Source organism: Coccidioides immitis (genome assembly GCF_000149335.2).
Source record: "Coccidioides immitis RS genomic scaffold supercont3.2, whole genome shotgun sequence".
NCBI classification, from domain to species: Eukaryota; Fungi; Ascomycota; class Eurotiomycetes; order Onygenales; family Onygenaceae; genus Coccidioides; species Coccidioides immitis.
In genome coordinates, this window is record NW_004504309.1 from 1567134 (window position 1) to 1582229 (window position 15096).

Sequence of the window (15096 nt, forward strand, 5' to 3'; positions counted from 1 at the left end):
CACGGGGTTGCTTTTGGTTGAGCGGGAAAAAGGCGAAGTTGCAGCAGAAGGAGGAACAAGCAGAAGCGCAAGGGAAAAAAAAAAAAAAAAAAAAAAGGGAACGAACAAAACCCCCCAAGCAAAGGAGCAAAAACATAAAAATAAAAACTAAAGTATGAGGCCCAGCACACCTCATCATCATCATCATCATCATCATCTGGCCATGATTCCATCCTCCTTCCATCCACAACCACCCCATCTCCATCTGCACCACGCCTGCGACCATCTCTGCCATCTCCCCATCTCACAATTGTAGTCCCAGACCAGCTCTTCCTCCTTACTCAGCTTGGTCCGTGGCCTGTACCCTCTCCCTCAGCCAGGCATGGTGGTTCACCTGTGAGGGTTTCTACTCTCTTCTCATCCAACCTGTTTTCGCTGTGGAGCCCTTTTTTTTTTTTTGTTTTGTGAAAGCAAAACTAGGGAAGCGGTAGAAACTGTGAGAAACCCTTTTTTCCCACCCAGTGCCGAACTCCAGCCCAGAGCACAGTGGCCACATCACTCCTGATTTGCCCTTCAATTCCCTTTCCCAACTTTTGCTTCAGTCCTCCTCACCCTTCGCTCGCCGTGCCACCTCTAAACCACATCCACCGCCGGCCTGCTTTTCCTGCTGCTAATATATGGACCTGTATCGCAGGAAACCCTTTTGCGGTCCTCTCTACTCTTCTCTCTCCACCTGGCTGCCATTCCCCTATATATTTCACTACATTAATGGCAGCTGCTTGAAAGCCCTTGCAGGACAGCATATTAATAGCGTTGATACAGCATAACACCTGAGAATCACTTTTCTTGGGGGGTGGGGGAAGCAAATCGGACCGAAAGTGACGAGACACCCTCTTTTGTTGAACATAGTCGTGAACGCGTCGCGATGGCGGGAGTTCCGCCGTATGGCATGCACTCCCCCACACAGCAGCCTCGCTACCCATCCTACTCTCCCTCAACGAGGGATCGGCAGCCCTATTCCGGCAATGATCCCTATCAGCATCCTCCCCGTACTCCGCCAAGCTTCGCGCCTCCATCCTCCCTCTCCCGGAGTCCGCACTTCGCTCGTCCTCCATCTCCGATGAATACAACCCTACCCCCGTTGAACGGGACAGTCGTCAACGCGGACGGCTCCCCGCCATACCACGGCCATTCCGGCTCAGCGACGTCAGGGTACACCCTGCCCAGGCCGTTTGGCGGATCTCTGATGTCGGCCACCTCTCATTCGCCTCCGCCGTCCTACAGCCACGCGTCTGGCTCCCATTCCCATCCTTCAAACATCCCCGATTCATTTTCACAGTCACCGAAGCGCGAATCGGAGCCCTACGATGTGAGGTCTGATCGCACCGGCCCCGTATCCCAGACTCCGGCGAGGCCCGCTTCTCCGAAGGAATCGGTACGCGTCTGTCCCTTCCTTTGTATGAACTTTTGGGGGTCGTTGCTTACTGTTTTTATGCAATTTTCAGAAATCCGCACGCTCAAACCCAATGTCCTTCGCCAACATCCTCTCCGGACCAGCAGACGAACCGCCTCCCCGCAGGTCGTCACCACCGCCCCAAACGTATAAATCCAGCACTCTGCCTCCCATCGCGCCCACCCCGAAAGTCGACAAGGAGCCGTTGTCCGAGCCGGAGAAGCGTCGCGGAAGCAGCCATTACGAAACTGCTTACAACGAGATGCCTCATCGCCCGGCGATGAACGGCTTCACGCCCGCAAAATCACCCCTAGCCGCGATGCCATCTCCACTCTCAAAATCGCGAAAGCTGGTTGACGAGGAAGAGATCGATAAAATTTCTAGAGAAAATATCGCCAGGGCGCTGGAGCAGATTGATGCACTGGATAATAGCGACGTCGAGGCACCTGGTTTCGAACAGGAATGGGAGCGATACATGGCGAAAAGTAGGAAACGGGCTCGAGAATTAGATGCTATCGAAGGACGAAAGCGTAAGGTAGGTCTCTCCTCCGCCCCAACCTCCCCCCTCCCTCCCTTCAGTTGATAGATTTATGGGGTGACTGACATTCTTCTCCTCTCCCTCTATATATAGCGCCGCCGAACTGAATTTCTGGGGAAACTTGCAAAAATGTTTGAAAAGCAAGCACTTCAAGGGATCGAGCGATTCAACCGCATCCACGAAGCTGAAGTGCAAATGGAGGTGCAACAGAAAGAAATACAAGAAGAGAAAGAGAGGAAGAAGGACATGCAGAGGAAACGACGGCGCGAGAATACTGTCCGCCATGAGATGGAGAAATTGAACGCAGCGCAGAAGAAGGCCAATAAGATCGAGGATGAGGCAGAGAAGCAGAAGCTGGCGAAGGAAATTGCCAGGTCAAAGAAAAAGATCAAAGATACCACGCTTGCGCTGGAACGAGGTGAGGCCTCTCAGGAGATCTCCGAAGTCAACCCCCTCGCTCCAAATCTTGAAGGTGGCACCACAAGTTCGTTTCATATTCGCACAAAATCCCCTCCTCCTCCAAAGAAAAGGGCCGCCAAGGGTACTTCTTCCAGACCCAGAAAGTCAAAGGAGAAGAAACAGGCTGAGAAGGACGCCGCAGAGGCGGCTTACGCTGCTATGGAGAACGAAGACCTGGTTCCTCTGGCGCCAAAGGAAGACCCCCGCAAGACATCCTTGAAAAAGGAATCGAAAGCTGCACGTTCCAAAGAACCCAGTCCCGTCCCTGCTACTCCATACGACTCTAAGGGTTACAACCAGTTTTACGAACAGCTCTGGCGAGATATTGCCAGAAAGGATATCCCAAAAGTTTACCGGATCAAGGTTGTATCTCTCAGCACTCGCCAGGAGAACCTACGAAAGACCGCGCAACTGGCCGCTAAACAGGCTCGGAAATGGCAGGAAAAGACAAACAGGAGCATGAAGGACACTCAGGCGAGGGCGAAACGAACTATGCGCGAGATGATGACCTTCTGGAGGCGAAACGAGCGCGAAGAACGTGATATGCGCCGCTTGGCCCAGCGACAAGAGCTCGAGTTGGCCAAGAAGGCAGAGGCGGATCGCGAAGCGAACAGACAACGACGCAAGCTCAACTTCCTTATCTCCCAGACCGAACTGTACTCTCACTTTATTGGCCGAAAGATCAAGACGGATAAAGCGCAAGACAGTGGAGATGCCACCACTACTGCTGCTATCGAAGGAAACGGGGAAGGAAAGGTCCCTGATAGTTTAGTCCCTCTCCCAGACGGTGGCGCGAAAGTCACCAGCTTCGATGATCTTGACTTTGACGCGGAAGACGAGACGGCTCTGAGGCAGGCCGCTATGGCCAATGCTCAAAGCGCTGTGCAGGAAGCCCAAGATCGTGCCAGAGCTTTCAACGGCGAGGAAAATAAGATGGCCGATTTCGATGAGGGAGAGATGAATTTCCAGAATCCTACCAGTCTCGGTGATGTGGAAGTGTCCCAGCCAAAGATGTTGACCTGCCAGCTGAAGGAGTATCAGCTCAAGGGACTTAACTGGCTAGTCAATCTTTACGAACAGGGCATTAATGGTATCCTTGCCGATGAAATGGGTCTCGGTAAGACCGTGCAGTCAATTTCAGTGATGGCTTACCTCGCTGAAGTGCACGATATCTGGGGTCCATTCCTCGTCGTTGCACCCTCTTCGACCTTGCACAATTGGCAACAGGAAATCGTAAAATTCGTACCTGACCTGAAGGTGTTACCGTACTGGGGATCAGCAAAGGATCGGAAAGTTTTACGAAAGTTCTGGGATCGCAGAAACATCACATACCGCAAGCAGTCGGAATTCCATGTCCTTGTGACGTCTTACCAATTGGTCGTTGGCGATGCTCAGTACTTCCAGAAGATCAAATGGCAATATATGATTCTGGACGAAGCCCAGGCCATCAAGTCTTCTCAGAGCTCGCGATGGAAGAGCCTTCTCGGAATGCACTGCAGAAACAGACTTCTCCTCACTGGTACCCCGATCCAGAACAACATGCAGGAACTCTGGGCGTTACTTCACTTCATCATGCCGACCCTGTTTGATTCTCACGACGAATTCAGTGAATGGTTCTCTAAGGATATTGAGAGCCATGCCCAGAGTAACACGAAGCTCAATGAGGATCAACTTAAGCGGTTGCATATGATTCTGAAGCCGTTCATGCTTCGTCGTATCAAGAAGCACGTGCAGAAGGAACTCGGTGATAAGGTCGAAAAAGATGTGTTCTGTGACCTTACCTATCGCCAGCGGGCGTATTATACGAGTTTGCGAAACCGAGTTAGCATCATGGACCTCATTGAGAAGGCCGCTATTGGCGATGACACGGATAGCACCACTTTGATGAACTTGGTGATGCAGTTCAGGAAGGTATGCAACCATCCTGACCTGTTTGAGCGTGCTGAGACGACGTCCCCGTTCTCTGTGTGCTACTTCGCGGAAACTGCGTCCTTCGTCCGCGAGGGTCCGTTTGTTGATGTTGGATATTCTACTCGTAACCTGGTTGAGTACGACCTGCCGCGTCTGCTCTGTAGCCCGGAGGGTCGCTTGGATGTTGCTGGGCCCGGGAATAACAAGGCTGGTTTCGAAGGAAGGTATCTTTCTCACTTGATGAATATCTGGACTCCTGAAAATATCCGGGAGAGCATGAGTCATAACGACGCCTTCTCCTGGCTGCGCTTTGCGGACACGTCGGTTGGCGAGGCGTACGAAGTGTCGCACAAGGGTGTCTTCGAACGCGCGGTGAGAAGGCGCGATTATTCGACCCGTCTTTCGTTGTTGGATGTCGCCTATGATGCCGAGGATGGCGTCAATATCAATTCGGTTCACGTCCACTCGCTTTTCAATATCGTTGAGCGTAACGACCGGCGAGCATTGGCGGATATCACTGCCACTGGCTATATGCGTGAACTGCTCAATGTTGCCAGCAATGTCGCTGAAAGGGGCGGTATTCGCACTATCGAGCCCTGCGCTAAGCCTGGCGCTTCTGCACCCCCGATTACAATCTCCTGTTCGGGACAAGCTGCAATTGCAGAGGCGCGGGCAACTTTCTTCAATACGGCCGTTCGCCATGCGCTTTTCGCGGCTCCAACTAAGGCTATGGAGGAAGAGATTCTATCCAACAAGTTAGATCCGGCGCCGTACTCTTTGCGCCCGTTGCTCCCGCAACCTGGCTCGATGAAAGGACGGTACACGAATATCACTGTGCCTTCCATGAGACGCTTCGTCACCGATTCTGGAAAACTCGCCAAGTTGGACGAGCTCCTGCGTGAACTCAAGAATGGAGGACACCGTGTACTGTTATATTTCCAGATGACCCGCATGATTGACCTGATGGAAGAGTACCTCACGTATCGCAACTACAAGTATTGCCGGCTTGATGGGAGCACCAAGTTGGAGGATCGTCGTGACACCGTCTCCGACTTCCAGCAGCGTCCGGAGATCTTTGTATTCCTGCTGTCGACGCGTGCCGGTGGTCTTGGTATCAATCTGACGGCGGCTGATACCGTCATTTTCTACGACTCCGATTGGAATCCGACGATTGACTCGCAGGCCATGGATCGAGCGCATCGTCTGGGTCAGACGAAGCAAGTCACGGTCTACCGTCTCATCACCCGAGGCACCATCGAAGAACGCATACGTAAACGGGCGTTGCAGAAGGAAGAAGTGCAGCGCGTCGTTATCTCCGGTGGAGCCGCCGGCGGAGTGGACTTCAACGCTCGTAGCCGCGAGAACCGGACGAAGGACATTGCTATGTGGCTCGCGGACGATGAGCAGGCCGAGATACTGGAGCAGAAGGAGAAAGAGGCGCTTGAGAAAGGAGAAGAGCTTGGTGCGAAGAAAGGGAGGAAGGCTGCGGGGAAGAGGAAGAGAGATATTACGTTGGATGATATGTATCATGAAGGTATGTACCTTTTTTTGGTTTTCTCTACCTTTTTTTTTGAGGATGATACGGAGCCAGTTGCTGACGACAGATGTGCAGGGGAGGGACACTTTGAAGATAATAGCACCAAACCTTCTGGCGCGGCGACTCCCGTATCCGGAGATGTGTCTGGCGTACCGGGAGTCAAAGGTCGTCGCGGCCGCGGCGGTGGTGGTGTAGGCCGTTCGAAGAAAGCCAAGACGATGAAAGAGAGACTGAGGCTGGTGGACGGCGAGGTCGATTGAGGCGTGATCGATACCTTTTTTCTTTTTGACACGTTTTTCCTTTTCCCCTTGACCTGGAGTTGGAGAGAAGGGGGTCCCTTCCGGAATACAATCCATTCATACATATTTCATGGGTATTTAGGCATGTTGATTGTTCAGAGTTGCTTCTCGGCTAATTATGTTTTTGTCCTATTTATTCCTTTTGAGTTCTCATTTTCATATCAACACCAAAAAAAATATATATATATAAAAAAAAAAAAAAAAAAAGAAAGAGAGAAGTGGATGAGTTGGGTGGGATACGGAGTAGTGGCTGCATCGTTGCATCTGTCCTTTGGACTGTTTATTTCCGCACTGCCGTCCGTGTCATTTTTTTTTTTTTTGTGCTGTTGGGGTGACGCATTGTGCAGGTTCGACTACATGCATTTTTTTTTTTTTTTTCCCCTTGTTCGCTTTTTCTTTTCTGCTTGAATAATAAAACCATAGCATGTAACAATAGAGATACAACATGTGCATCAGGACAGGAGAAAAAAAAAAAAAGGGTGATATGCAAACTGATCAGGATGATTTTCTTGTATATACTCTTTGAGTGTTTATATAGTACTCCATGCAGTAACAGTACCTTCCTGTATTGGCATCTCTAACTGACAGACTGCGACCCTCAGGTGCCTGCCGTATTCGGCGACTTCCCCCCAAGGAACGGACCAGAAATTGCCGCAGTGGGAAAGAAGATCCGGTGGCTGGGCTTGTTTCTACTTTCGGCAGGCAAGCCCCATGGAAAACGCCGACTTTGGGGAAAGGGCGATCTCGGATGTACTCTTCCGCGGTTTTTTCCCCGCGCGGTACATCGGCTTGCACGTGATCGGGATCTGACTGTGGGGGTTTGGCGCTTTACCCGAATAGGCAATGGGTTTTACCTCTGCCAGGCAGAGCTGACCAATCAGCGCGTGCTTATTTATAACTGCGCCTGCAAAATCTCTCCGGCTGGCAAAATCCTGGCTGCCAGGAGCAAAAACGGCCCCTGCAGGTTATTCCGGCGTCATCCATTTATTTCCATCCCAGCTTGGTCTTCTTCGCTCTCCTTTTTTTTTTTTTCCCTTTTCCCTCCCTCTTCAATTTGTGAAAAAAGTACATTAAAAAAAAAAAAAAAAAGAAAGGGAGTATTAAGCCAGAGTAGGGCTTTTTTTCTTCGAAGTCTTGTCGCTCACGAAACCTAATTCATACCGTTCTACGCTTCAAACCATGGAGGCCCTCCTGCAGCAGTCTCGGTCCCTGTGTCCATTCCTGAGCAAGACGTCCCCGTCTACCCTGCGCTCGCTGTCCACCAGCACCCGTCCTCATGCCTCCAGCCCCGGGGGTGGCACCATCTCCAATCTCCAGGTCATTGCCAAGCGATGCCCCGTCATGAGCAAGGCCCTGGCCGTGCAGAGCTCGAGGATGGCTGCCGGATGCCCCATCAAGGGACTCGGCGCCGCCATGAGGGTCTCTGTTCATGGGAAGAGGGCAATGCATACCAGCGCAGTGAGGCATGCCAACGTTAGAGATGAGGTGAATAAGAAGGCACAGCGAGGTGAGAGCATTTTCTTTTTTTTCTTTTTTTTTCTTTTCCTTTTTTCCCTTTTTTTTTTTTCCTTTTTTTTTTCAACTGCTGACTATGTATGGGTGTTTGCAGTGCCTCCTGTTCTCTTGAGCAACAAGCCTTCTGATGCTTTGAAACGTGACACTGTCTGTCCTGGCCCCAAGCCGGCGGTTCCACCGGCTGGGAAGTTCAACTACGAAGCGTTTTATGCGGCTGAGCTTGAGAAGAAGCACAAGGACAAGACTTATCGCTACTTCAACAATATCAATCGGCTTGCCCGTGAGTTCCCCAAGGCCCACATGGCAACTTCTGGGGATAGAGTCACCGTCTGGTGTGCCAACGACTACCTTGGCATGGGGCGCAACCCGTACGTTCTTCGCACCATGCATGAGACGCTGGACAACTATGGTGCCGGTGCCGGCGGGACGAGAAATATTTCCGGCCATAACCAGCACGCCGTTGCTCTGGAGGACGCCCTTGCGAGACTCCACAGGAAAGAGTCTGCCTTGGTGTTCAGCTCTTGCTATGTCGCCAATGATGCTACTTTGGCCACCCTGGGATCCAAGTTACCGGACTGTGTCATCCTTTCTGACAGCCTGAACCATGCCTCGATGATCCAGGGCATTCGCCATTCTGGAGCTAAGAAGATGGTGTTCAAACACAATGATCTTCAGGATCTGGAGAACAAGCTGGCTTCTTTGCCTCCGTCTACACCGAAGATCATTGCTTTCGAGTCTGTCTACAGTATGTGTGGGTCGATTGCTCCTATCGAAGAAATCTGTGACCTCGCCGAGAAGTACGGTGCGATCACTTTCCTCGACGAGGTTCACGCCGTGGGCATGTATGGGCCGCACGGTGCTGGTGTCGCTGAGCACTTGGACTACGATGTGCATGCTTCCGCCCCTGAGAACATCAAGGGTACCGTAATGGACCGGATTGATATCATTACCGGTACTCTTGGTAAAGCGTATGGTTGCGTTGGTGGTTATATCGCAGGATCGGCCCGGTTTGTCGATACAATCCGCTCCCTCGCTCCCGGTTTCATCTTCACAACCTCTCTCCCTCCTGCCACGATGGCTGGTGCAGCTACCTCGATCAAGTACCAAGCTGGATATGGTCGCGACCGCACCCTCCAGCAGCTCCATACCCGCGCCGTCAAAGCTGAACTCAACGCAAGCGATATTCCTGTCATACCTAATCCCTCTCACATTATCCCTATCCTCGTCGGTGATGCAGAAGTTGCCAAGCGCGCCTCTGACATGCTCTTGGAGGATTATGGCATCTACGTCCAAGCTATCAATTACCCCACCGTCCCTCGTGGCGAAGAGAGGCTGAGAGTCACGCCTACTCCAGGCCACATCAAACCTCTCCGGGACCATCTTGTCGCTTCACTCAAGCAAGTCTGGGAACGCTTGGGTATTCGCAAGACTAGCGATTGGAAGAAAGTTGGTGGATTTTTGGGCGTTGGGGACGAAGCTGCCGTAAAGGACGCCAAAAATCAACCCATGTGGACTGATGAGCAGCTTGGTCTCGCCCAGGGCGAGGACGTCGAAGCTGCTTTGCGGCGAGAGCTTCAGGCCGAGACTATCGATAAGCAGCATATGCTCAACGAGTTGGCTGAGCCGGTTGGTATGTCCACCCCTGTAGCTCCAGCCGTGAAGGTGACTGCCTAAAGAGAATTTCGGGAATTCAACTGTTCTTTGACTTTGATTTGGCGGACGGGTAATACCTTGGGTTTCATCTATACATTCCTTTACACAATTTCAGATGTGACAATTTACCCACATATTCCAACAAATCCGGTCAAATATCAGATATCTTTTATTTTTGCAGCTTCTCCCTGTGAAGTATTGGCCTATTTTTCCCTTTGGCTTGTATTCACGCGCCTTTCTTTTATTGTTCACAACGTGGATTTAATCCACCTGGGAATTCTCCACATATGGCCCTCCAAAATTCTCATTGTCTTGGAGATTTTGAAGGCATCCTTTTTGGAATAACTAATGTAAATAATGCACAAGTGCTCTTTGATAGGGCCAAATAAACATTATTCGATCTTTTGATATAAGTTTTACTCTTTCTTTGGGTACTCATCGACGTAGTTAACACAGTAAAGACAAGCTCTTAATTTGGGTGCGTATACTCCATACATCCAGGCTGTAAATCCTAAATCTCGCTCTCACAAAAATATGCTATCCCCATCGCGATTTCACCTTCTGCCACCACGGCTCACTTTGGGAAACTCCACCGGTATCCTCAGTCTCGCAATTCGCTTCATTGCAGCCTCCGTCTTTCCTTTCTTAATACCCCATTTCGCATATTCACTCTCCCGTGGCTTGTCGATCCGACAGCCCAATTCCTTAAAATACTGCAACGCAGTCTGGTTCTCCAGACTCAAATCATCGCGCAGATCCGCAGGATCAGTGGCCAACTCATTCGGAGCATGCGGCGCCCCCGACGCCGGCGGGATGTGCAGGGTCAGAGCACAGATCGTGGTGAGCAGGAAGGTGATATCGTTCCGCGCCAAGATCGCACCCTGGGGCACGAACTTCCTGCGCAGCGAATCGATCAGCGAATCCGTGACGAACTGCGGCGCCGTGCTGTTCTTCGGATTGGTCGCCTCGGAGAGCTTGCGGCGCAGGTCTTCGCGGAGAGGGAGCTTCTTGCTGCCGGGGCTAGCCTTGTCGGCGCCGCGGGTGGGCTTGAGGCTGCCGGCGAATTCGATAAGGAGGAGGATGAATCGGAGGAGTTGTAGCTGCGTTTTGTCGCCGGATTTGCCCACCGCCTCGACGCGACGGGAGACGAAGCGGGATCTGGTGAGGATTGCTTCGGATTTCGCGAGTGAGTTCTGCCAGTCGCGGATTGGCATGGAGTGCAGTGTCGAGAGGCCGCCGGGGATTAAAGAGTCGAGAGAGTATACGTCTGATGGATGCTGTGCGGACAGGTTCGGTTGTGGAAGCGGTTTGGCGGCTTGGATTTCTTGCTGAGCTGTCTTTTCGGCGGGGACGGTGGATATTTCGTCCTTTGGCATCGAGGAGAGCAAGGCGGATTCTGCGGCGTTGGGCGCTCCGCCCGGCGCGTTGGAGAGTAGGGCATTTTCGGCGATCGATTGTATGGCCTTGCGGGATTGCTTAGTGCCAAAGGCTTCTGCCAGGGCAGATCGTTTGGAGAATGCGGTTTTCTAGAGCGGAAAAGATTTCCCCTGTTAGCGATCCTGGTCTGGAGATGAGAGGTGGATAGGAAACTTGAAAAAAAAAAAAAAAAAAAAAAAAAAGGACTTACGACTTCTTCATCAGATTCCTCTTCTTCGTCAGGAACCGCCTCGCGCAGAGAGCTTCTCACAGTGACCTTTCTGGCCTCAACCAATTGCAACGCATTTCGTTTGGGATCGTAGATGGCCACATAATGATTCCACAACGAATCCAATTGATCCACACCTTCCCTCGCAGTAAAATCCAGCTTCGGATGCGAAGACGAATGCAGGAGTAATTCGGAAGAAATGACATCAGAATTGGTAGTAGCCGTGGTGGAAGCACGCTTTGCACGCGGTTTGGTGTAGGCCTGGAGAGAAAGAGACTCAGGGAGACGAATTCCCGGCGTAGAAGCTAGAAATGGCATTTAGCATCAAGTCTTCTTCTTTCTATCCTTAAGATACCTCTGGTTTAAGCTGCAAGGAAACATATTCGACATACCAATCACTGGAACCGGTCCAGCGTCGTTCTCAATGAACTTGACCTTTAGAGGAGGCATGACGGACTCGATAGCCGGTTTTTTGCTAGGCCGGTCATGTTTTTCTGAGGCGCGCTTTCTTTTCTTTTCGGGGGTTCCGGAGCCCATTTTTTCAGATACTACAAAGAGGAATTAACTGCTATGGTTGCGCAGGATTGGAGTTCTATCAGACTCGCAATTGCGCTGCAGCTTGAACTAGAAATTGGAGAAGTTTTTCGGAAGATTAGATTTCCCGGCGTCGCGCTCCACTGCCGACCTTTTTCAACACAACCGAAACCAAGAACGAAAATAAGAGAAATAACAAGAATTAAATGATTGCTGAAGGTTTCTTTTGATTTACTGAAGGAATGATATCAAACGACACAAAGAAATAGTACTCCGTAGTGAGTTTTCGGTTTTGCTTTTGAAGACTGTCCACTTTCATTCCGAGGTCAATCCGCCCTTATCGGCAAGCTATTTTGTAAATACATAAAAGCCATCGCACAGAAAGACACCAGATCCAGCAGGACAATTAGTAAACTCTTCAAGGTACAGCCCCGTAGTTCGGATATTTCGCCTTTTTTTTGACTAGTCTCCCATGATAATAAAAAGTCTCGAAGTAAACTCCTTTCCCCTGTTTCCCTCAAAAACCGCAGCCTCGAATAGTTAACACACAAAGAGAATCGTCATATTACCGATCGTTTTCGTAGCACGTTGTAGAGCTCATGACAGGACGCAAGAGTCGTCAATACAATTAGAAAGGGGCGCTCCGAATCCGACCGAAAGAAAAATTTTCTTCTTCGAGAATGCAACTTTAGGCAGTCCAAACCGTCGTGGTTAATTCTTTTCTTTTTTTTTCCTTGTTGATTTAGTCCGCGAGGGATTGAGAGAGAAGGATGCTAGAAAGCCATGACGGATGCATCGCGTGACTCGATAGTCATTGAAGAACAGGCATTGTTTTCAGCGTTCGAGGTCTTCGTCACGGAACGACTAAGACAGAGCCGTGAAGATGTTTACTTGCTGCAGGAAGCAGTCAGTATAAGGCCTCTCATTCTAGACGAGGTGATGGTGATTGATATTTGAGAAAAACTAACCTTCTAGCCCGGACCTTTCTTCTCTTACGCTTCAAGCGTCGAACGCGCTTCTTTCTCCACTTAGCTCTCATCTTCGTAAAGTATCAGAGACTGTGAAGTAGAGCAGGTTAGATACAATCAATGAAGCCACATGCTGAGGGGGGAACAGGATGCTGCTAACTTACACTTCGTCGATGAGGGGATGGTTGGAAGAAGGAAGAAGTTGAGAGCAGTGGAGAGAAGCTTTGTAGCCGGCCGTGTTGTGGGATGCTGACTAAGGCCGCAAGCGCGCTAAGGGCTAGGCAAGTCGGAAGCGAAAATTTACACCATCGAATTATGTAACGCACTTGGCGGGACTGACTCACGACTCGGGCGTCACTTTGTCGAAAGCAACAGGTAAGGAGCCCGCTGTTTTGTGATAACAGTTCCGACACTTCTTGTGAAAGAAGCATACAAATTTTATGTGTTTGGGAACAAGTGCATATGATTACAGTTTTGGAAAAGGATCGTTTGAATGGTGTTCTTGATTTAAAATCTCTCTTGTATTGTCTTAACTTGATATCATAAGGCGCCGAACGAACATCTGTGGAAATACTTCAACTCCACCCCGAAATTGTTAAAAAAAAAAAGCATTCATCATGAGAACGCAAAAAACAAAGAAACATAGCACCAATTCAAGAAAAAAAATCATTAAGCTGCAGCTGCCATCGTGGGAGAAATAGGAGTCTCGAGAACTGGAGCAACTGATTCAGGGGTGGACTGAGTTCCAATGGTGGTTTGGACGCCAACACGTTCATTGCCCAAGAGATCAGCAAGGAGCGGGCTCGGGCGGCTATCCCGTCCAGGTTGGAACGCAGCCTGGCTTTGCTTGTACTTCTGAACGCTGTCAAGATAGATATCAAACAGATAGGAAGAATCCAGAGGTCCTCCCTTCGCCTCGGGATGGAACTGGGTGCTAAAGATTGGACGAGTCTTGTGGATCATGCCTATTTCAACGTTAGAACAATCTCTTATTTTTCTTAAAGTTAAAGCGGGACTTAATAACGTACCCTCGTTGCTAGAATCGTTAAGATTGACAAAGTACGGTTTCCAGTCGCTAGGGAGGGTGGAAGCGTCAACAGCGTAGCCGTGATTCTGGCTGGTGATGTGGCAGCGGCCAGTGGTCAGATCCAAAGCCGGGATGTTGTGTGCCCGATTTCCGTACTTCAACTTAATCGTCCGAGCACCAGCAGCAAGTGCGAGGAGCTGATGACCGAGACAGATACCCATGATTGGCAGCTGAGACACTTCCATCAACTTGCGAAGATTGTGGACTGTCTTCTGGCAGTGGGTTGGGTCGCCAGGGCCGTTGGAGATGAAAACACCATCGAAATGATGTGCGACTTTTTGGATCGGGAAGTCATATGGGAAAACGGTGATACTTGCACCCCTGTGGACAAGGCTACGAAGAATATTCTCCTTGACTCCGCAATCAATGACAGCGACATGTGCGTTGCTGTTTCCAGGGTTGATATGGAACGGAGCCTTGGTGCTAACTTTGGCGACTAAGTTGATCTGCTCAGGATCAACAAATGCTTCGTCCTGATCGGCATCGTACTCTTCGCCAACGGAAATTTTAGCAAGAGAAGAACCCTGCTCTCGAAGATAGGTCACAATGGCGCGGGTGTCAACACCGGAAATAGCAGGAACGCCTTCTCTGATACACCATTCGCTCAAGCTCTCGACGGCGGTCCAATGACTGTACTTTTCAGCGACATCTGCGACAACAACGCCAACTGCCTGAAGGCTGGGGGACTCAAAATATTTCAGCAAGCCGTTCTCATCCTTCTCCGCAGACGGGACACCGTAGTTCCCGATCAGAGGCTGTGTGAAAACGAGAATCTGACCGCGGTAAGAAGGGTCACTAAGAGATTCGGGGTAGCCGACCAGCGAGGTGGTAAAGACGGCCTCGCCAGAGATGTTCTTTTTCGCTCCAAAGGACTTTCCGTGGAATACAGGACCATCTCGGATCGTGAAAGTGGCACGTTCAGGAGCAAAAATTGCACTGTTAGGCTTTGGGGTGCCCTTTGCAACTGAGGCCATGAATCGAGCCTGGAGGACCTGGGGCTTCATGGCCCAGTTGGCCCGTGGTGGAAATGATTTCAAAGCTTTTGAAAACATGATTGTGTGAGGATTGTTGTGAAAAATATGGATGTAAAAGTTGGCTCGATGAAAGATGACTCAGTTCACAGAGGCTTTCCAAAGATGATCTAGTTTGGGTTAGCACATGCCGAGAGAGGTAGCGGCAGGAGAGATCCAGTCATACCCGAGATGTAGTCCTAGAGTGAAGAGCAAGTGTTAGCCAACGAATGTTCCATTAAGCTCGCCATCAAAGAAGTAGTGAGCCCCTTAAAGACAAAGGAAGTGCTATCTCACCTGGGAAGTGAATTCAGAGGGTATCACGCGCATAAGCACCAACAGTGCTGTTCAGCACTGAATCAGTAATCTATTAAATGGAGGATATGGGTAAATTTGAAGCTGCTGGGACTGATTGTGAGGCTAGGGCGGCTGGTCGGCTGGTTTTGACTATGAGTGAACAGAGGAGAGGAGAAGAAAGGGACGGTGAAGGCGAGAAAATCCGAATTAA

General features: G+C 50.4%; 4 protein-coding genes across 4 annotated transcripts; 2 read left to right on the forward strand and 2 right to left on the reverse strand.

Moving 5' to 3' along the window:
- Positions 1-179: 179 nt before the first annotated feature.
- CIMG_06054 (SNF2 family helicase/ATPase) lies at positions 180-6137 on the forward strand (the record flags this gene model as incomplete). Its single annotated transcript, XM_001242157.2, has 5 exons — positions 180-475; positions 802-1414; positions 1485-1967; positions 2064-5874; positions 5953-6137. Exons 2-5 carry the CDS (start codon positions 905-907, stop codon positions 6135-6137), a joined length of 4989 nt encoding a protein of 1662 aa, XP_001242158.1. The 5' UTR covers positions 180-475; positions 802-904.
- A 1111-nt stretch (positions 6138-7248) lies between these two features.
- Positions 7249-9757, forward strand: CIMG_06055 (5-aminolevulinate synthase, mitochondrial). Its single transcript, XM_001242158.2, has 2 exons — positions 7249-7683; positions 7786-9757. Exons 1-2 carry the CDS (start codon positions 7356-7358, stop codon positions 9363-9365), a joined length of 1908 nt encoding a protein of 635 aa, XP_001242159.1. The 5' UTR covers positions 7249-7355; the 3' UTR covers positions 9366-9757.
- On the reverse strand, positions 9721-11526 carry CIMG_06056 (DNA-directed RNA polymerase I subunit RPA49; the record flags this gene model as incomplete). The annotated part of the gene is made up of 3 exons (XM_001242159.2): positions 9721-10870; positions 10972-11294; positions 11382-11526. 3 exons carry the CDS (start codon positions 11524-11526, stop codon positions 9899-9901), a joined length of 1440 nt encoding a protein of 479 aa, XP_001242160.1. The 3' UTR covers positions 9721-9898.
- Positions 11527-12987: 1461 nt separating this feature from the next.
- CIMG_06058 (carbamoyl-phosphate synthase arginine-specific small chain) lies at positions 12988-15020 on the reverse strand. The gene is made up of 4 exons (XM_001242161.2): positions 14886-15020; positions 14776-14788; positions 13520-14617; positions 12988-13456 (listed from the first exon to the last, which is right to left on the reverse strand). Exons 1-4 carry the CDS (start codon positions 14916-14918, stop codon positions 13161-13163), a joined length of 1440 nt encoding a protein of 479 aa, XP_001242162.2. The 5' UTR covers positions 14919-15020; the 3' UTR covers positions 12988-13160.
- Between the last annotated feature and the right edge of the window lie 76 nt (positions 15021-15096).